This window comes from Typopeltis vanoorti, chromosome 1, assembly GCF_054136105.1.
Source record: "Typopeltis vanoorti isolate ZY-2024b chromosome 1, IOZ_Tvanoo_1.0, whole genome shotgun sequence".
Classification (NCBI taxonomy): domain Eukaryota; kingdom Metazoa; phylum Arthropoda; class Arachnida; order Uropygi; family Thelyphonidae; genus Typopeltis; species Typopeltis vanoorti.
In genome coordinates this window covers 148,702,608-148,724,441 of record NC_143549.1, presented here as the reverse complement: position 1 = coordinate 148,724,441, position 21,834 = coordinate 148,702,608, and the positions used below count along the sequence as shown (strand labels likewise).

Here is a 21,834-nt window from a genome sequence, read left to right as displayed (position 1 = left end):
TATCATCAAACACTATTCTAGTAGAATTATTCTACTAAGTATTCTAGTAGAATTCTGCAGCAGATTTTTTGAGGTTGAAGCAAAATTTGATGCAGATTCTTTGCTCCTTAGTTAAAAAATAAAGTTTCTCTTCAGACAGAAAGGAAGAACAAAATATATCAACATTTGTCTCAAACATATGAGTGGTGTAGTTTTTATGTTCCAAAAGACAGAGATGGATGGACTGAAAGATGTTTCTACAGATTTGAAGATGACAGAAAATTAATGTTAGCAGTTGCTTATTCTGCAATGTGCTTAAATAGAAAAGTATTGGAAACTAGTTCAGTGCCTATGAAAATGCACAGAGAAATTTTCAATTTTCAAAAATTTTATAGAAGTTTCTGGTACACTAACACACCACCCAAAGTGAGAATAGTTCTCTAAGGTTGGGTAGATTTGAACTTCTCTAAATTCAGCAGAATATTCAGTCTGGATATTAATGTTTTAGGTGTAAAAATGACAGTAAGTTTGCTGAAGGACAATTTATTCATTCCATTGATCTTCTTTTATACTAAGATGTTCAAGTAAGTAAATATTTCTTCTAATAATTAAATTCTCCAAAAATAGCTAAAGCACCTATTATATCTTTGCATTTTTTGACCTAACACACATGGAATATTTTGCATAGATATGGTCGTCCCATTTTGAAGAGGATGAGAATTTATTTGGAGAGGGTCTAGAAATGACTAACTTATGAATGCTTTAGGTATGAAGATGAATTCAGGGAATGCTAGTTACAGGTAAAAAAAGAATTCACTGAAAGTTGTAAGGAAATTGTGAGAAGGGATTTATGTGGTTTGGATTACAGCCAAAGGAGCCTATGAGTCCTGTTAATTATGTTCATTAACTGCAAGTGTTGTCAGCCAGTTTGCCTGTTTTGAGGGAGGGAAAAGAAAAAAACAGCTAACTCTACATGACATGGCTAACTGATCTTTATAAACGAAAAAGGTTCGAAACTTTTATGTGTATATATGTATATATATAAAGATTTTTCAATTTGGAGATGTTTTTTGAATGTGGAAACAGTGAATGAGTTTAAGGCACAGTTCAATAAACTGAGTGCAATAGTGGGGACCTCATGAGATTACTAATCCTTTGATGTTGTTAATAACCAATAACCACAGATAACAATGTTTTAATTTAAATCTAAACACTGTATACTAACCTACATACTACTGGAGAGGCCTGGGGATGGATGGTAATAACAGGCATACTGCCAGTTGCAGATGACAATAAACTTGATGTTGGATGCTTATAGATTTGGAAGACATTGGTTCGGCACCCTAGAGCAGCATTGAAGCAAATAAAAAGCCAAGGTGGCTGGCTACTTCGACTACTGGAGTCTAACCTATAAATATAAATATATTTCAAAAAGATAAGTGGACTGACATTATTACTGAAAGTTTATTTTTCACTTGGTTAGAATATAATAAATTTAGTTTAATCCTTTATCCAAGTGTGAGCAAACAAAGTTTGCACCTGAAAGTATTTTCAGGACTGGGGTAAGGTGGTACAACACTAGGACAACTCCTTGCAAAGGTGGAGCAAGCTACCAACACTCCTATCTCAGTATCTCCCATAATGCAAAACACATCTCCTTGCGGAAGACGCAAACTTTGTTTGCTCACACTTGGATAAAGGATTAAACTAAATTTATGATATATATATATATATTTTTTTTTAAAAAATAAGGTAGAACTGAATGTTAATTTGATTTTTTTTCCCCTTTACACACAACACACACTTCTATTCATTGTATGCATGTAATCATTTTTCTAGTATATGTCTCTATGTGCAATTCTAGATGCAAATATCTTAATGTTAGTGATAAATTTAAATCCAGTAATTTCTTGTAAAGCCCACTCTATGATATATAATTTTACTTCTTGAAATAAGCTCTGCCTTTTACTTAGGTTTGTTTATAATTGTGTCAATGACTATGTTCTTGGGGATCCTAACAGTAACATGTGACTGGCTGGAAAGAGAGAGAACAGAAGCTCTTTATAACTTTTGTTCAGATAGCTTCAGTTCTCATTCTCTTTTCACTTTGATCATTATGATACAAGTGTAATGTAAACCACGTTTAACATAATTTACTGTAATGTTTTATTTTATTATGTAATTTCATGCTGACTGGTTGAGTTATGGTTTACTAGCACAAGGAGAGCAAGCGTTATACCGCACCATATCAAAGGTTACATCAGTACACAAGGTACTCATAGTGATAAAGAGATAAGTTAGTAAATAAAATTTTATGTACAAAAAATTAAGCGAAGTAATGTAGTATCTACACATAAGGAGAATGTATAATCAGATGTGTTTTATAAATTAATTTTTTGTAAAAAGTTAAAATGTCATGAAATTTGTATGACTGATACCATCTGATTGAGTGTATGCCATCTATGGCGCTAAATCACCTGAACAAAAGCATCATAAGTTCTATTCTAGTTACAGACTACAGGAACTTTTACTAAGCCTTGCTGGCCAAGTGGTTAGCGTATCTGCTCTCCAGCCAAAAGGCTGCAGGTTCGAATCCCGCCATGGGCATGTTGGATATATGTGATTGTGAAAATACTAGTGGTGATTGTGATGGGTGGTAGATGGCATTGGTGTAGTTGCAGTTCTTTGCTGGATTGAGTGGTAGAGTAGGTGCCTTCCCTCAATGAGTCTTTGGACTCCCTGGAGGTGTCAGGTAATAATAATAATAAATAAAAATTTCATTCCTCTCCCATATGAAGTGCTCAAACTCCATCAGAATATGAAATGTTAAACATGTTGCATTTTTTGTATATAGGTGGGGCATCACTCCTAAAGAAATAAGAATGTGTAAGATGATTATGAGCTATGTGGATCTTAGCAAGAACAACTACTACTATATTACTACTCTTCTGTTTCTACATTGACTAGATTGTAATTCAGGTCTAATCTCATACAATTTGTTTGTCAGTGCTTCCTGCCAGGGTAATTAACTTTGATCTTCTAAACTGAATGTAGTCTGTATATGGGACTGTCAAACGGTATGATGAAAAAAAAGTATCAGCTGATCTAGCAGCTGCATATGTAGCCTAATGTGGATGGCAATCCAGTACAACCAAACATCAAAATTAAGGGTCTTAATTTTGCACAATAGTTGTAAAACCTCACAAAGCATTGGATCTAGATTATACACAAGCAAGGAAATGGACTGTAAAGAACTCGATGAGTCAGTATAAATTACATACTTTTTGTAGCAGTTTTCTTTTATATTCACAAGTGCAAGCTGAATGGCATGTAACTTGATGTACAATTCCTGCAATCATGTGAGATCTGGTCGGAGAGAATGTCAGGAAACACAGCAGCAGTAGCACAGCCAACAGAGGGACTCGGATCTGGAACCATCAGTGCAGAGAGCAAGAAATCAGAGGGAGTTGCTCTATGCACGAAACAATTCCAAATAGACATGTGGAGAATGAGACTCCTATAATTCACGAAGCGAGAGATTGTAAGATGGAGTGTGATCCTACTATGGGAAAATGCTGCTATGTTTAGCACAGGTAACGTTGTCAACATTCATGCCAATAGCTTGTATATCAAAGGGAAGTATGGCAATCTGACATGTGAGAGTTTGTGCTTTCCAAAACAGAGAAAAGATACTAGACTACATGGGATGCTCTGGAAGAGACTTTATTTTTAAGGCACAATCAAGGAAACTGTGTCTGCCTAAGTGATAGAATCAGCTCATTTGATTCACTATGAAGACTTTGAGTGGGCAGTGTATGAAAGGCACAAGTAACTATTCACATACCCTGATGCTGGATGAAATCCAACCACTGAAGGTTATGCCACCATACAGACCACAGACTTGAGATTCATAATTCAACTTGGAAGGTATAAGCACACAATAAAAATCGATCTGCAACCCATCCAGTAGAGGATATAATGCGGAGATTCAGTTTTTCTCTAAGTTGATGAGCGTGTGCAAAGAATGCAAGTTTTCTGTCAAAGATGAGTCTCAAGAATCTGGTTCCTAATACTCCTGGAATAACAAACAGCTTGTTCTCTTCTTAACTCATAATCTGGATAAAGAGCATTTTTTGGCAGATACACTTTTTTTCTGCCGAAAACCTGAATCCAATATGAAGAGCTAATCAAAAGATACAGTCAACTGTTTGCTGAAGTTGCCTTTCAATCCCATGTTATGAGTGTCAGCAAATAGTAAAGTCATTGACATCTAGAGCAGTGGAAAAGAAACTGGCTCTGCGTGCTAAAGACAACCCACAAGAATTCTATCGACATGCTGCAAGTAAAAGAAAGAAAGAATGAATATGAAAGAATAACTCTTCTAAATGCTAACAGCATGAGGATAACTGATGAAGAGGTTGTTTGTTCAACTAATGAGTGCCCATTGTGTTAAAAGCTATCAATGTCATGTACGCAACATTGAGCTCAGTGTTACCACATCAATGGATGAAGAAACTCAGGTGTATGAGGATGAGGTATCACACCTGTTGCACAGACCGAATAAGAATTCAGCAATAGGGACTAATGGGATATTAGCAGGTGTGCTAAAAGAGTGTTCCAGCTGAACTGGCTATTTCTTTGGACCAGGCTATTTAACGAGTCTCAGAACAGGGAAGATTCTGCAGGAATGGAAAGAATGTATGGTAATTCCATTGCACAAGGGTGGTGCAAAGACAGATGCATCAGAGAGATGTAGCTATCAACCAATTAATATATCATGAGTGGTAGTGAAGATTTTGGAAAAATTGATTAGGGCTTGCATTCAGAAATGGGTTGATATTGAATCTCTACTTTGCAATTAGCAACATTGGTTTACTAAGGGAAGGTCATGTTTTAGCAAATGCCTCACATTCTATAACAATGTTACTACTGAACTTGACAAGGGAAATGGATACACCATGATACTTTTCGATTTTGCTAAGGCTTTTGACAGAGCATTGTAGACTTTTGCTTAATTGGAGAATATGAGTTTGAATTACAGAATATTAACGTGGATGAGAGGATGGATGACTGACATCAAAAATTGGTATATTGGGGATATGAGTCTGCAAGATTTAAAGACCAGGGGTGTACCACAAGGATCAATACTTGGTCCACTGTTATTCAATCTGTACATTAATGCTATTGGGAAGGATATGACAAGTGACATACAGCTATTTCCTGATAAACTAAGATAGGTAGGGTAATCATGAATCCTGCTGTTATGTACTACTTGCAGAATGATTTGAATAGGCCAGAATTGTGGGCATGGGAAAATGGATGTCAGTAAATGTAAAGTCATTCACTTTAGCTTGATTAGATATCCAATGTCGTATTATATTGGTGGGATTATGCTAGGGAATTGCAATGATGTAACAAATGTTCACATGTAAAGATAAGGTTGTCATTTTGTCTTTTTACAAGGCCTTGATAAGACCTCAGTAGGACTATTGTTCACAGGTCTGGTGTTTTGGTTTCATTGTGATCTGATATAGTGGAGAGTGCAAAGGAGAGTGTTAAAAATTATATCAGGATTGTGGAATACTGATTATGACGACAGATTGAAATTTGCAGATACTAGCAAACAGATGGAAAAATTCAATTAACTGAAATCCTGTATGACTTACAAATGCCTGAGAGAAGAGTCATACAGGATTTCAGTTAATTGAATTTTTCCATTTATGGAGTGTGGGAAAGGACAAGAGGGTATCCTTGAAAGCTGAGAATGAATGCTGCTAAGAAGGGGTGAGGGCTGGATTTTTTTCTCATAGGGGTGGTGCATGATTGGAATGGATTGCATTGGATGTTGTGAGTGCAAGCAGTGTGAATGAATTCAAGAATAAGTATGATAGCTGGTGTTTGTGTGTGTATAGTATGTGGGCTCCCTTGATGAGTCCCTGACTTCCTGGAGGTCTCTCTTAATAATGATAATAATTCAGTGGCCAGTATGTGTACATCAGAGTACTTTTAATATGCTATATCTCAGACTGTGCCATGAGCTTTTTCCATATCAAAAAAACACTGAAACCAGTTATTCTGGAATGCAGGGCTACAAAATCTGCATTATTGCTACTTTCGAATTCCCAGAAATTAACCCCTACCTCCTCAATTAACAAATGACCTGATTGGCTCAAGCCCATTGATAGAAAAGTTAAGCTACTGTTTTTTTTTTTTTTTTTTTAATTAGTAAAAATTCAGGAGGGTGAAGCTGTTGCTGAGATTCTACCAAACTTTTTCCCCCAAGTGTTTGCAATAGCTTTGCAATCAGCAATACATACATTATGTTACATGACAGAAAACAGTGTGCTTTTTATCTATTGTCGTGTCGACTTTTCCTTAAAAATACCCTTCTTAACTCTTAATACACTCCTGGCCGTACCCCTGACAAGAATGAAGCTGAGGTCTTGTGAGACAAAGAATTGCAAATGGCGGATGCCAATTCCTTTGTCTCAGCTCTGGTTCTATCTCCCTTTTCAAACTCAGAGAAATTTATTTGTTCTAGCTGCACCACTCTGAATCCTAGGATATACTGAAATATGACCAGGGAGTTAGAAACCAGTCAGCATTCACTCTTCTCAGCAAAACTTTATAACTAGCAATCGTGACCTTAACTTAAACTGTTTCCCGCCTTTATGTGGTTCGTTTTACTTTATGAGCAAGTGCAGTAGTTCTAGACACAAGGAAGACAAATTTCATAACAATAACAAAACACTTTAATTACACCGATAATATCATACAAATACATTTATAAAAGCTTAGTCAATTATTCAATTAGAATACACATAAATCATCACATTCTCGTGCACATAGTTAAATAAAACACTCTTGAAATTTCATGTCTCAGAATACTAAATCTAAATTGTATATCACAGAATACTAAATCGAAAAGCTTAGTCACTTAGTCTCCTTTCTCTATTAATTACACATAATATTTCTTTCTAGCTTTCCCTTAACAGTCCTATCCAATTAATACATTTTATCTCTTTCTTAAATCTTAACAAAACTTAAGTAATTCTCTTTCAAACACATATTACTACTAATTATTGACATATTCTCCTTCAAATTAATCGGCCACAGTTCTAGGAATGTCTTTCAGCACACAATTCAGATCTTCACATTTAATTCACTAAATAGCAGACATAAAGTTCACCTTACCGGTTTACAGCATTTTCTCTCAGGGCCACTTCAGATCTTATCAGACTGCTACCTCGAATGGTCTCACTTCTTGACTTCGATAGGACTGTTGCTAGACTTTCCCTTTTGTACATCGATTGGAATTCTTCAACTCGTTTTCCACCATTAAATTCTGCTGGGCTTTCTTTTGTCTCTGACTGGTAGTTTCTCTTTGTCACACGACCGTACTCTCCACTTACAAAGGGAGCCATGTGGAGGCTACCTATCAGCTGGACATTCCGTGGCACACGTATCAGCAGCAGGAAAATGTCTCAAAAAAGCCTGGTGCGTAGTGATACCATCGCTTTTAAACTACATGCCGTTTCCTTCTGTCCTCATCCGTGCATGCGTCATACGCTCCTTGCGTCGCTCAGCACATAGCGCCAGTCACGGCAACCTACCGAAACTCTCGTAACTTTACAGTGGAATGAAGGGGGGGGGGGGGAAGCACCATTCTGCATAACAGATATACCGAAGTTGGCCGTTCGCATTTAGTTTAGTATTTTGATCTTCTTTAGTCTAGCAAATGGTTAATTGTTCACATACAAATTCCGACTAAGTAACTACTAAATTTTTTACACTGAAATTTCACTATACTAAATAAAATTATACAAGACTAAATTACTATTTTACACAAGTTCCTTCATTTCCGGCAAATTATTAGATTTCTTAATTGAGCAATAATAACGTTAGGTCTTCCGACATAACACTATCTTTTATTAATTAATGTGAATTAGATCGAAGATGGTTTCTGACTCTAGGATATATATATAAAAAAATCCCACTCTGTGTTTTCATCTCTTTTGGTTGCTTGGCACACTAGTGTTATATCCCCGTGTGTCGGGTGGCTGCTTTACTTTATATATCTTTAATTGGCTTTACCTTAGCTTTAACGTTAACATGATTTTTTGTATCTCTTATTATCAGATATTTGTTTGCCGACAAATTTGTATAGATTAAAGACTGCGCCAGCCGGCAACTAAATTCTGATACATTATCCAAGAATACTTAAAGAAATTGTAGGGATCAAGAAGTATGCAGTCGTGGTCCCTATTCTTTTATCACTATTGGTTTCCCCTCAAATTGCATGGTACGTAATTTTCCAAACGGTAATTCAAATCTGCAGAAAGCATGACAAACTCATTTGATCATATAAAAAGAAACACATTTATTATGGCACAAAGACAAGTATACACATTAATTAAATTCTTAATCTTAAAAAAGTCTGAGTTCCCTTTACTTAATTAATCACATTCAAAACTTCTGTACTCTAATCCCTTACTTGACATACATTCCTCACTCTTATACATATATCTATCGTCAGACTCTTACAACTAAGTTATCTGATATTATCATACATGTAATATTGCATATATACACAAGACAATTCAATAAATCTGACATGAACTTCTCTAGGATAATACTTCTTACTAAATCCTGTCCCCTAAAATTTCTGTTAACATTTAATTACGTTCTGATCATATAACATTATTATTCCTAAATCACACAGACAGTTCGGACCTTGGCCTCCTGTTCGGCTGGGACCTAATATGCTTTCTTCTTAACAGTAGACAAAGTGTCCAAGTTGCAGACTGTTCTTATAGCACTACACGTAAATAGCGTGTTTCCTTAACTTCTGTTTCTTTACTCCACGGTTACTTCAATTCAACATTTAACATAAGAAAATCTTCGCTTACCGTTCTTGCCTTGACTAGGTATTCTGGTTTGTTAACTGTACCTTCCCTGATGGCGGCCTTATTGTTCCTTTGTTCCGCACGAACCGAAAACACTCATACACAGATTCTGCTCACTGACGTAGATTTCATCAGCGGCTCTTTCTTCTTATGGACCTGAACACATTGTAGTTGCAGCCTTGACCTACGCAGCACGCATAGCAAAGGGGAGGTTCTTGCTACACGTGGCGGCAGGCTCTACACAGCTCTCTGACTGGAAACTCGGTGCCAACGAAACCAGGAGACGAGGGACAAGAGAACGATTTGAACTCCCGCCGAAGCTTATAAACTCCCAAAACAGCTCCCTCACTCGGCGGTGTCGTCACGCATACGGCGGCAGCTGATTGGACGGCGTGGTTACGAACTGTCTTTACATGCCTTAAACTTGTACTTAGCTTATACATATTTATTTGATAATACTACATGACTTTCTATTTAAATTCATTCACAATTAATATCTTAATAAACGTATGGGTAATCTTAACAATGTTTGGAATCTACACATCAGATATTTACATTTTCTTTGGGACTTTATTCGGTACATTTCCCATCCGGAGGCATAAGTATGTCCTTATCCACTCCTTCTGAGATAACTTAATGTTGGGTGGGAAAAAGGATGACTCATCACTTTTTCCCGACACAACACTAGGTTCCATTATGGATTTGGATTATGTGCAAATATATATATATATATATATATATATATATTTTTTTTTTTTTTTTTAAATTATGGCTATTGCTACCTAGACAATATGATCTGAGAGACACACTTCACTGCTTCCTTCATAGATGTTTGACTGACTACATTAACATTAAATTTTGCAAAATGACATTATTATATGGACACATCCATGGAGCATGAAGACTCATTGCAATCTATCCTCATAGGGAACATTCCACAGGCCACTCACTATCTTGGTCAGTCGTCTCTGAATCCTGTCCACCGCTTCATCACCAAGAAACCCAGGGGACCAGACTTGAGCACAGTAATCCAGATCTGGGCTTATCAAGGCCTTATAAAGAGGAATAACATCCTCAATTCTATTCTAAGCCATTGACATTTGCTGCATTCTCGTCACCTAACAGACACTCACTTTCAAAACACTTAATACATATTCTCCGCCCCATTTCAATTTCTCTCCACATATTTAATTTTCTCATCGAATACATTTCACGCACACTGCACTGAATAAAACCCTGCAATTCAAATCGCCCAACAATTTGGACTTTGCCACCAGTGTTCATTACACTGGTACCATGCCAACAATATAATGTTATAGTAAATACTCTACTCACAATATAACCTTGAACCAATTAATTGCATTTCATATGACTGTATAGCATACATATGTGCTAAGTTACTTATTTACTTTAAAAATGATCCTTGAATCTTCCACTTATAGATGACATGAGTAGAATCTTCAAGTAGAAAAAAGTCATTAAGCATACTGCAGTTCTGCTCACTGAGTACTGTTGCGTCATGTAAGATATGTGAATCTGATGACTTATTCCTGGACCTTTATCACATGGGTATCCAACGTAGGAGAACATGGTTCCTGTGAAGACAGTGTAAATAATAGGAAGATGATTGTGTAATGAGTAGTGAAAAATGTACTATTACAGAATATGAGTGGGTAGGCATATGGAAGAAGGTATTGGCACTATTATTAAGAGAAAGAGGTCACGAATGTCAAGCATTTGCTCAATGATACAACCTTGTGCTGGCACTACATAACAGAATGCATCCATTAAAGTTACCCATAAGAAGTATTAGCCGAGGAAGTTGCAATATAAGATTATCAAATTCAATCTTATTTACTCACAACCCAGTTGTAAATAAATTTAACACACTGAAATAAGAAATCCCACTGATAGGCAAATCTGCTCAATTAGCAATCTTCAGCTCAAGCAACCTTACAAACAACAGTAAAATGCCTTAAAATCTTAACTGGATTTTAAGTATAGTTCCTGTGGACAGAAACAGAAGAGCGTGTTTCTACAGCAGAACCTCGATATCAATATTTTTGTAAAACCAATGACAGTTTCACTGAAAAATTTTTCTTATTGTATCTACTTTGTAGCCTTGTTCAATTTGAGATATTCAGAGCTTACCTATGTCAGGCTTATATTTATTTATTGATTTGGGAAGTATGGATGGTCAGTGATTATCTCCTCTTCAGGAAAAATGTTTAATACATCATCTTGTTGGATTCTGAATAAGGAGAAAATTGAATTATTAATATTCCTTACAGAATCCAACTTAATCCACCATACCAAAGGCTATACTTGTAAAAATTATTTGATATTAATCCCATGATTATAAATTATTATTCATGTAATTGCCTTGAGTTTATTAAATTTTATTAATTAATCTAAAATATGTGTTAGCAATGATAGGACCTTGTATTGAAATATTATTCTGTTTATTTTGATTATTCCTAATTTAATATTATGAGGAATTGTATATATAAGTTTAATATGCCTTATGTGAATTATATTTTAATTTTTTTTTTAATTATCACTACCAGTATGTAAAGGTATAATGTTATGCAATACTTTTGTTTTTATTTTATTTTGTTTCTTACTATGAAGATGGGCTAGAAATAGCTAGCGCGTGCTTGAATCGCGTGATATTGTATTCAACTGCAGAGAAGGAACTGACATAAGCAAGAGCATGAGAAACAATTTGGTGGGGAAAATGAAGGGAGGTACATAAGCTAAGAGCGGAGAAAACTGAGGCTCTTCTCCTTTTCAGGACCGACCATTCAGGGACACGAGAGCATTGAGCATAACACAGGCAGACGAGGAGAATATTGAGAAGCAGCAAAGTGAATGCAAAGGATTGCTGTGTCTAGAACCTTAGTACTGTAATTAAGCTATTAAAGTACCAGGAAAGTATTAGGCAACTGAGAATAATTCTAGAAGTTAAAGAATCACTGCGTGTTCCATTAGTTTCATGGAACCATAACATAGAGCTGAATTGGTCGAATAGTGTTAAAGAAGGAATGAGCATTTTCCTTTATCCAAGTATGTATATACACGTGAAGTGCGACCATTAATAGTTCAGTTATCATTAAGATTTATTCTAAATAGTGTTGCCATAGTGCGTTAAGTAAATATAGTTATAAAGTGTGCCCATAGTAAAATTGATGAGCAAAGGATTTACCCGGTAAGAACTGTCCAATTTTATGTTACTTAAGTGCAGAGATATGTGTGTAATTCCTCCTGTTATTCCCCACATTAACTATAACGTTTTTGCTGAAATCAGCCGGAGTATGAAGTATGAAAGTGTATACTCATGAAGCAGTTGTTGTCACCATTGATGTATTGAGACTTTACTGATTGTGTGATAATAGTAAAATTTGTTACTAAGAGATTTTGTGATATTGAACTCTATTAAAAGTTATTTTAATATTGTGAAAGCTATAAGTCTGCAGAATACCCATAGACTGAATCTGTAAGATGTTGTGACCAGTTATGCGAAGACATTTATATTATCTTGTTCTCAGAATTGAGTTTATATGTATAATACTTAACCAGAATTAAATGTTTTGTTTTGATGATTTTAAAATTGTGTTTGCCTGAATCTCGTTTACTGCACTGTTCATGAAATTATCGGACCTTGCGGGAGCTTCAAACATAAGAGATAAACATGGTTTACGTAAGAAATAATATTGATATAAAAATAGTTGATGGTTGGTTTCACTACAGTTCATTAGACTAATCTAGATATAGAGTGGTGCAGTCTAAAAATATAAATTTCTCTATATTAAAATTAGTAATCAACCAACAACTATTTGCTTGTTTAAGAACTAAGTTAAAACAAGATGGCAGATCAAATACAAGGAAGGACGATCTGACAATCTAAAGTGTCAGGATCATTTGATGAGTTTAGTTTACTTCAGCGGATAGAGAAGCATCCACTTTTCCAATAGGGTGTTCAGCAGTTTATCTTTAGATTAGATCCTTGCCATGGTTTTCTTGACATATAAGTTCTCACCATTCTCATCAAATGAAATAATTTTTTCAGATGTTTCAGCAGTGAAACTGTAGGAGGGGTGAACTAATGCACTCCACAGAGAAGCACTCACCATCATAAAGTTCAGGTATTAAGAAATTTAGAACAGCACCGTACTTGGGGAGAATTTAATGGTTTAAATTAAAGATATCAAGAAATTAAATTCTGGGTTCACTGTCATTCAATAGTGATCAACAATTCATTATCATCAATACTGTGATATAAAGTATACTCTTTATGAAATTAAAGGTTTGTTAAATGCACTGGTGCTCATTAAATTTTTGCAGCACCCTGGAAGTCCATAAATATATTGCTTTGGTATGCATAAATATTTATTTATGCATGTATAGGTAACAGATAAATGCATAATTGTTGAATGTATGAATGAGTATTATTATAAGGTAATAGACAAGCTTGGGTGTTGAACATAACTTATAAGAAAGATGTTTACTAACTGGCACATTATATGTTACAGTCAACGCAAGACAATGAGTAAGTGAAACAATTCAAACTGTAATACACCTAACATCTAAGACTCTCATGTTGTGAAAAAGAAGTATTACAGCTATGCATGAGTTGATCTTAAGATAAGTTTCCCAAATTTTTGGCAAGTTAATGCAACCATACTTGTTCAGGTTAGGAGAATGAAACAGCCTATGAAATATTCTTCTGTTATTAGGAGAATGTTTCGTAGGCTGACTAAAAACAATCTTTTTTTATAGCACATTGATTTTCTTCCATCTAATTAAGAATGAAGCAGTGTCTAAAGGATGATCTGTCAGTCCAGAGTTTCCATATTAATGGTAGCAATGCATTTTTTTTTTTTTTTTTTTAATGTTCTCCAAGATGGATACTCATAGATCTTCCTATCTGTCCACAGTATGCCAAGTCACAGAGTCACATGGAACTTCATACACTCTAGATAGATGGAGTTTATCCTTAGGAGAGAGGAACAGAGTTGCTAATTTAGCATGTGGTGTGAAGGTTATATTTTATTAGTACTTCAGCTATCTTTTCTGATGTACCTCAGACATAGGGAATAGGAATAGTGGTGTTTTGTTCCTATTTGTAGGAGCTGTAGCCATAACCAGGTAAGTAAGGTGAAGTTTTTTTAAGTTTGGTGGAAAGAGCTGCAACAGTGAAACTAGGAGCCCTAGCTCTGTGTGTGCAAGTGTTTTTAGAATACCAAACTGTTGAGCTGGATGATAACGTAATTTAACTGTCACATATTAACACGTAGTATGCTCTGAAGACTACTATCTCTTCTTAATGCTGATTACACAAACATTCATTAGTGACTGTGAAAATATTTTCCACCTATTTTTAATATATATACATATATGACCTATACATGAATGGCTGCAAGATCTGTAACATGTTGGCACCATGTGTGTGGGTGGGTGGGGGAGTTTATCATTCTCCAGAAAGAAGCCACCACACTCTTGCTAACTAGTACACTCTTGTACAACTTTCAAGGAGTAACATCTTTTTTTTTTCCTTGTTTAGTAGCATACTTGAAAATCTTATTTACCAGAGGACATAATGGAATATCCTGGTCGTGGGATTGAACTATCAGACTAGGTAGTTCAACACATACGAAAGATGGAAAAATTATATGTGAATAATAGTTTACATTTCACTGAAAGTGTAAAGGGTTTAAATGTTCTTAGTCTGTTCACCAATTATCCTATGGATCTTATTCAAAAACTTTTTCTGCCAGGGACTATTCAAGAATTACATGGAAAACACTTTCTTCACATTAAAGGATAAATACTAAAGAACTTTGGAAAGAACGCTATTGAAAATTATCATAAAATCCCAAAAACCTGGCTGTGTTATATCAAGAACATTTTTGCTATTTGGATGGGAATGACAGATGACTTAAGTTAAAGATTATCTCAACAGCTTACATCCAAACATAAAATTCACTCTTGAACTGGAAGATCCCAAAAATTACCATTCCTTGATATCCTACTCAAAGCAAATCAAAAAAGATTGATCTTTTCAGTATACAGAAAACCTACTACAAATGGAAAATTTTTACATGTTACATTACACCACTATCCATTCCAAAATATATGCATGATTAAAACATTACACGAGTCTACTACGTTTCCAGTACATCAGAAAAAAGGAGTGAAGATGAATCCTACCTGGTTCAAACCAAAGGCAATTAACAAAATTCTTGATGTCTCCAACAGCTCCTTTAAATAAACAACATTTCAAAAATGCACTCACTTTACACTACATCAGTATGTTACATATAAAGTTGCAACAAAAAAGTCACTTTAAAGTTGTGACTACAATGTTAAAGTGGCTTTTTTTGCATATGTACAAGATCTCGAATTTCTTGCATCCACCAAAGCTTCTACATCCTCCCTTGAAAAAATGAGGATGTTACAAAATTCACTGCTCTTGTAGCATTTGTTATGTAGGCCAGATGGGACAGTCTGGAGAGATACATGTCTGAACAAATAAAAGACACCGAGAAAAGAATACAGCACAAAGCACAGGCCACCCACCAGGTAGTTTAAGTAAGAAACAGAAATATCACATATTGATCTTGATTGTTTTACAAGAAAGTTTCGAGTGGCTGCAGAATTAGTCTATATCCCTACTCTGTAATAAAATCCAGGGTTTAGTTCTACACTAAGTTGGTCTGCTTTCATAAAAAAAATCTAATTACAGACCTGGGATATGTCATTCCAAGGAATGTGATAGCAACAACTAGCATTGTCCAATGCATAAATTAATATAACAGTTTGTTATGAGTAATTAATTTTTTCTAGTTTTTTTTTATACAAGGTTTTTTACTTCTGATAAAAGTCCAATGACTTAGGAAATTCGTTATATCGTTTATTTTAATAAACCTGTTTTATTAAAAAGAGTGGTCTCAATACTGAAAATTTAATGAAGATTTGCTAAACCCCAGAAATATTTGTACTCAAATATACAGGGTGTTCGGGATAAATTTAACATATTTATAATTATATTTTTCCGTAAGTTACATGTATTAACACACACTTCTCTTCATTTAAAAGTTTGGACCCTTCTTCATTCATATACAAGATGTCAGAAAGGATGGATAGCTGGAACCCACCTGAATCATGGAAGAGAATAACTTGTATCATGATGATTCGTGCCCGCCATCAAAATAAGGATATTACGACTGCTGCCCAATGCTCCCTGAATACAGTAAAAACAATCAGGCATGAACTAGAGACTTGCAATGGTGACTACGAGGATGTAGCAAGAAGAAAGATCCCTAGCAGACGATCTGATTGCGTTCGTACAGCAGAATTCCTCGCAAATCTGCAGGAACAGGTGTTGAAGAACCTTGGCATTGGAATTCGGGCTTTGTTCGTGGAGTTGCTAACTGTAGTCAAGCCCTGGATAACAAGGGTAGCCAATGGTAGGCCGTATGTATGGCAGCAGGATTCGGCCCCTTGCCACACCTCTGGGAAAAGTCAAAAATGGTTGTCTGAAAATTTCTACGACTTCACCAGTCCAAATGTTTGGCCTCCAAACTCCCCAGACCTTAACCCCATGGATTATTTTGTATGGGGTGCAGTTGAAAAAGACACCAATCGCACTTCTAGTAATACAAAAGCCCAGTTAATGGATAAAATTAAAACAGTTTTTGCGGCCCTTCCCAGGGAGACTGTAGCATCAGCTTGTTCGAGGTTCCGAAGCAGAATTGAAGCTGTGATCGATGCTAATGGTGGTTATTTTGAGTAAATCTTGTTGATAGTATTGTAATTAACTCTGCCTGTAATGTTTTTTTGTCAATTCATTAAATTTAATAGATACAAAGAAGATTTTCTTTTTCCTTACGAAACTGTCAAATTTATCCCGAACACCCTGTATGTTCTGCCCTACTGGCTTTCATCTCACATCAAATGGTTAGAAAATATAGTCTCTCTCAACTGCACCTTATAGTAAAGTTGCTCTCCAGTCCTTTCTTAAAAATGCAGTATACCTTACATTTTTACAGCTGTGACACTATCTTGATTTAACTTAAATGAATAATTCAAGCTAAGTGATGCCAAAAGCTTTCCACTGTGTTGCTTCTGTAACTATTTGAAACACCATACTTAAATATGTCTTTTTTTTATTTATTTATTTTGGTTTATGCTCTATTTTCATCATGGTGCGTTGAAGAGCATAGAGAGGATTTTTAATTTACAGATTTCAGCATATTTATTTAGCATTTGGCAAATGAAGTACAATACATATGAACATGAATATAATACAAAAACTACAATTGTATGTCTAAGCTTCTGATCCATTCTAGTGCTGATGGTAGTAGTGCAGCATGGAGAAAATCAGATTAGTCACTTTGATTAGCAAGCAGGCTGCATTAAGTGGTGATGTGACAAACTGTTTAGGAGCACTGCATTGATTGGCTCAGATGAATCCCATTCAGGGCATCCATGTCTTATGGAAAGTTCAAGAACAGAAGATTGGTTATTAATACCCCCAAACCACATTTGTAGTTGAGGATCATCAGTGTTTGAATCATACCACATTTTCTTTCTTCTCTGAGATGAAATTATTTGGAATGAAGTTTTATGCTTCATATATTGAGCATTAAGATGTTATAACAAAGCATAGCGCACTTTAACTGAAAATTTCTACACTCCAGCTCCAACTATCCTTAACTACCTATGTATTATCAACTTTAATGTTATACTTTTAACCCTTTAACACATAATTACTACAGCTTTAATGAACCATATACTTAACTGCACCAACAGACCATTGTTGCTAGTGTGTGATCTTTCATTTATGAAGTTAGAAATTAAGCTGTTCTGGCAGGTTACTACCAAATAAAATAGGTTTGTAATTATAATTATATGATGATGAGCTTGTCTACCCACTACAGGGTGAAGGCCTCTCCCATTGCAGAAGGATTGGGTCTACTACTCCCGTGGTGACCAAGTCCATCTTGGGGGGGTGTTTATTCACTTGTCTGAATGAATGTGGAAGACAATCACAAACATCCATGCCAATGGCAGGATTCAAACCTGCAGCCTCTTGGCTGGAGAGTGGGTACGCTAACCACTTGGCCAACCAGGCTGGTTAAACAATATTACTGTTAAATGCTGTTAATGCTAAATTATATATAATAATAAAAATATAAAATAAAAATAAGACTTTTTTATTTTTAGCTAACAAACCATTCTTGCCATGTAAAAAATTTGCTCACTTCAGAATCCTCCTTCCCATTTTTAACATCCCAAAAAAAGTCAGTAGAGTTCTATAACACAATAAGTGATGTTCTGTTTTTTTTTTTCTTTGTTTAAAAATGTATTTATTTTTATTAAATAAAGCTATTCTATTTTGTCTAGTCTGTCTGTAGCTACTCACTAGCCGGCAAAATCTACTTGCCACGAGCAAGTGTATCTGTCTAGCCTTCACCATAGCTAAAATCATTACATCACACAGATGGAAATGAGGGAAGAGACATTCTCAAATTACAGCGGATCCACTGTAATTTGCTTAGCACAAAGGAGAAAAATTATCCTCAAATGTTAACATCTTAGAAGTTGGCTATTTCAAATCAACTAATTGTGTGCACATGTGTATGTATGCATGCATGAATGTAGTGAGGGAGAGCAATTATACTTTTACTCCAAAATTCACTATAGCAAACATGCACTCATAAAATAATGTTACAATGTTTTTTCTTGCTTAATGGACTAAAGAAATGGTTATACAGCGTAACAGATCACTTAACTGTAAAGTTTACAGTAAAATCTTGAATAAAAGATTTTGAAATATTGCAAACAATCCACTCTCAGAGGAACAAAATGGTTTTGGACATGGAAGATCATGTATAGACTATATTTATATGGAAAAACAAATTACTGAAAAAAGATGAAAATTTAATTTAGAGACTCATATGGACTTTATAGATTATGAGAAAACTTTTGATAAAATACACAGAGAAAAACTATGGAATATAATGAAAAAACAAGGATATCCATTATATTTGGTATAAACTATACAAAATTTATATAACGGTACAAAAACATAGTTACAGTTAGGTAATAAATTAAAAGAATAGATTGAAATAAATAAGTCAGACAGGGATGCAGCTTATCTCCAACAATTGATCAGATTATTAAAATATGGAAAACAACAATTAAACAAGGTATCCAATTAACTAGAAGAACTGATATCAATATAATGCTGTATACAGATAATCGGATTATACACCCAATTTACACGGTAGACTGGTTCCAGAAAAAACCGTGTAAAAAATACAAGAATGGTCCCAGATGTGAAAACCCGATATGAACAATAAGTTATTTTCAAATAAAACATTATGAAAATCATTGAATAAAACTATTTAATTTTAATGGAATATATATATATATTTTTAAAATACTTATTTAAAGTATATACAAGTATCTTTCTTAAAGAAAATAGTGTGTCACTAATAAAACAGAAATTCGAAAAGGCTCAAATACACCACACATATGGTTACTAGTTAAATTTTATTTGCCATCACTTTATGACAGTAGCCGCATTCTTTTGTGAGAGACTGGAATGAAATCACTTGAAACACTTTGGCCTTCCTGTTCATACTGAAATAGTGAAATGTTCTCTTCAGTAAAAGGAACTAAATTAACATTCATTTCCAGTAATTCTGAAGGTTTGATTTTTTTTTACCACAAACTCTATAATTGAGATTCTGTTTTGACTAGATCTTTGTATAGTTCTTCACATTGCACCATATATGACTTCAGTTCGCATTTAAATTGTTCAGCATTTGGATCATGTGTAAGAAAATGACTTTGCAATTTAGTAGCCATTTGAAGCCCTTCTTTAATTAATCCTGCAATGAGTGGAATCTCTTCATCATCACTTTTTTCTTTTCATCGAGATTCTCAAGGACAGCTTCTATTATTTCGTCATCACTAATAGCCTTGTCAAACATCAATTCTTCAATATCTGCAGACGAAAAATCATCAAATCCTTCTCCGCCAACTGCATGTGCTAATCTGATGATATTGGGATATTCAGTTGTATGCAAAAGGTATGATGGTGTTTTGCTTTTTCACACATGGCCAAGTAGCTTTTCAGCATGCATTTAAAGCTGATAGCTTCAATTCTGATATTGCCAGCTTAGCAAGTTTGATGCAATCCAAAATAGAAAATTTCTTCCACACATCAATAACTATCAGTAAATTATCCTTATCTAATTTATCCAAAATGTATTGGAATGTTTTTCTTCTGTAGTAAGTTTTGAAGGCAGTGATCACACCCTGGTCTAGTGGTTGTATTAAGGATGTTGTATTAGGTGGCAGAAATCAAAACTCCACATTCGGGTGTTCTAAAACAGGATGGCCAGGAGCATTGCCTATAATCAATAAGATTTTAAAGTCCAGATTGTTTTCCATCAAATAGTGTTTAACTTCTAGAACAAAACACTGATGGAACCATTCATTAAAAATTCTTTTGTAACCCAACCTTTTTTGTTTGCCTTCCAGTGCACTGGTAACATGTTAAAATCCACACCTTTCATTGCCTGTGGTCTTAGGGATTGATTAATGAGTAATGGTTTTAATATATGATCTCCTGAAGCATTGCTGCAAAATAATAAGATCCTTAACCGCTGAAAACCATCAAAAAAAAAAAAAAAAACGGCTGGTCTCATTTACGTTCCAAACTTGATCAGGAGTGTAGCCACCATTTTCAATAAGTTTAGACAGTTGGAAGAATCCCTGATATAGAAAGAAATTCAATTCCCTAGTTGCCGGTTCAACTGCAGATTCTCTCTTTATTTTTTACATTATGAAGCACGTATCTTTTGAGAAATTATGTAAGTCAACCCGTGCTTGCAGAAAAATCACAATTGTTGTTTGATGTTGTTGGCTCCTTTCCGTGATGCTTTCTTTTTGATGACATTTCCAACTAAAGGTATTCCTTTTTTGTGAGCAATCTTCTATCCACATCATTAGGTTTTCCATCTTCATTTTTATGTCTCTTGTATGATGACGACGACTTGGAACCTAATTTTGTTCCATAAAGAACAGATTTTCTAATGACCTCTTCATTTTTCTTGATCATTCAGTCCAAAATATTTCCCTAAGGATGTTGAACCTTCTCCAGCTGCTAAAAATTCTAAAATTTGAATCTTAGTTTCTAAAGCTTAATGGAGTAATTAATGGAGTAATGTTACGAAAATATCTGAAAATAATCAATATTTGATATTATGTGTACAGTACAAAACTTCAAAATTTAATATATACCTGTATAACTATTGCTCGAACAAAACACAAAATGTGTAAACGTTTCGAATTATAAACAAGAAATGATTGTTTAGCAAACAGCTTAACTCCTTCCAAGCAGCTTTATATAGGTGAGCCTCCCGTAATGGACCAACTTAACTTCGAGGAATCGGCATAGCACCCTACTGCTTCCAGGAACCAACAGATCATCTGTCGGCTTAACTTCAGGGAATCATAATTAAAAAAAAATATTTTTTTTTTGCTGTCGCCACACTTGTCTATATTCTGTAGCGTAGAGTAATCCCAAATATTTAAAACATTGATGGGGGGGGATCCCAAAATTCAAGTTTAAGTGCATGTGTACCATTCTAGGAAATGATAATTATAATGGAAATACCCCCCCCCCTTATTTTTTTTTTTTAAAGAGAACTGAATTCAAACAGAAATTTTAAAATAAGTGCCATCTGAACTGTGTAAAATCAAAATATGTGTAAAAATAGAATTGCTTCTGTTTTCTAAACATTATTTCGAAATCGTGTAAAAAAAGGCTGTGTAAAAAGAGAATTAGCTGTATTACAAAATAATGGAGATGACCGTCCAAAATCAGTTTATGAATTAAACAAAATAAGCCAATTATACAATTTAATAAAAG

At 34.8% G+C, this 21,834-nt stretch overlaps 1 protein-coding gene across 1 annotated transcript in view; it reads right to left on the bottom strand.

Annotated features, from left to right (window-relative positions):
* LOC150110529 (E3 ubiquitin-protein ligase HUWE1-like) overlaps positions 1–21,834 on the bottom strand; it is a 46,321-nt gene that overhangs the window by 11,777 nt on the left and 12,710 nt on the right. The window contains exon 3 of the mRNA XM_090400354.1: positions 1,205–1,387. Within this exon, the coding sequence (XP_090256480.1) occupies positions 1,205–1,387 (183 nt within the window). The remainder of the gene's footprint in view (positions 1–1,204; positions 1,388–21,834) is intronic.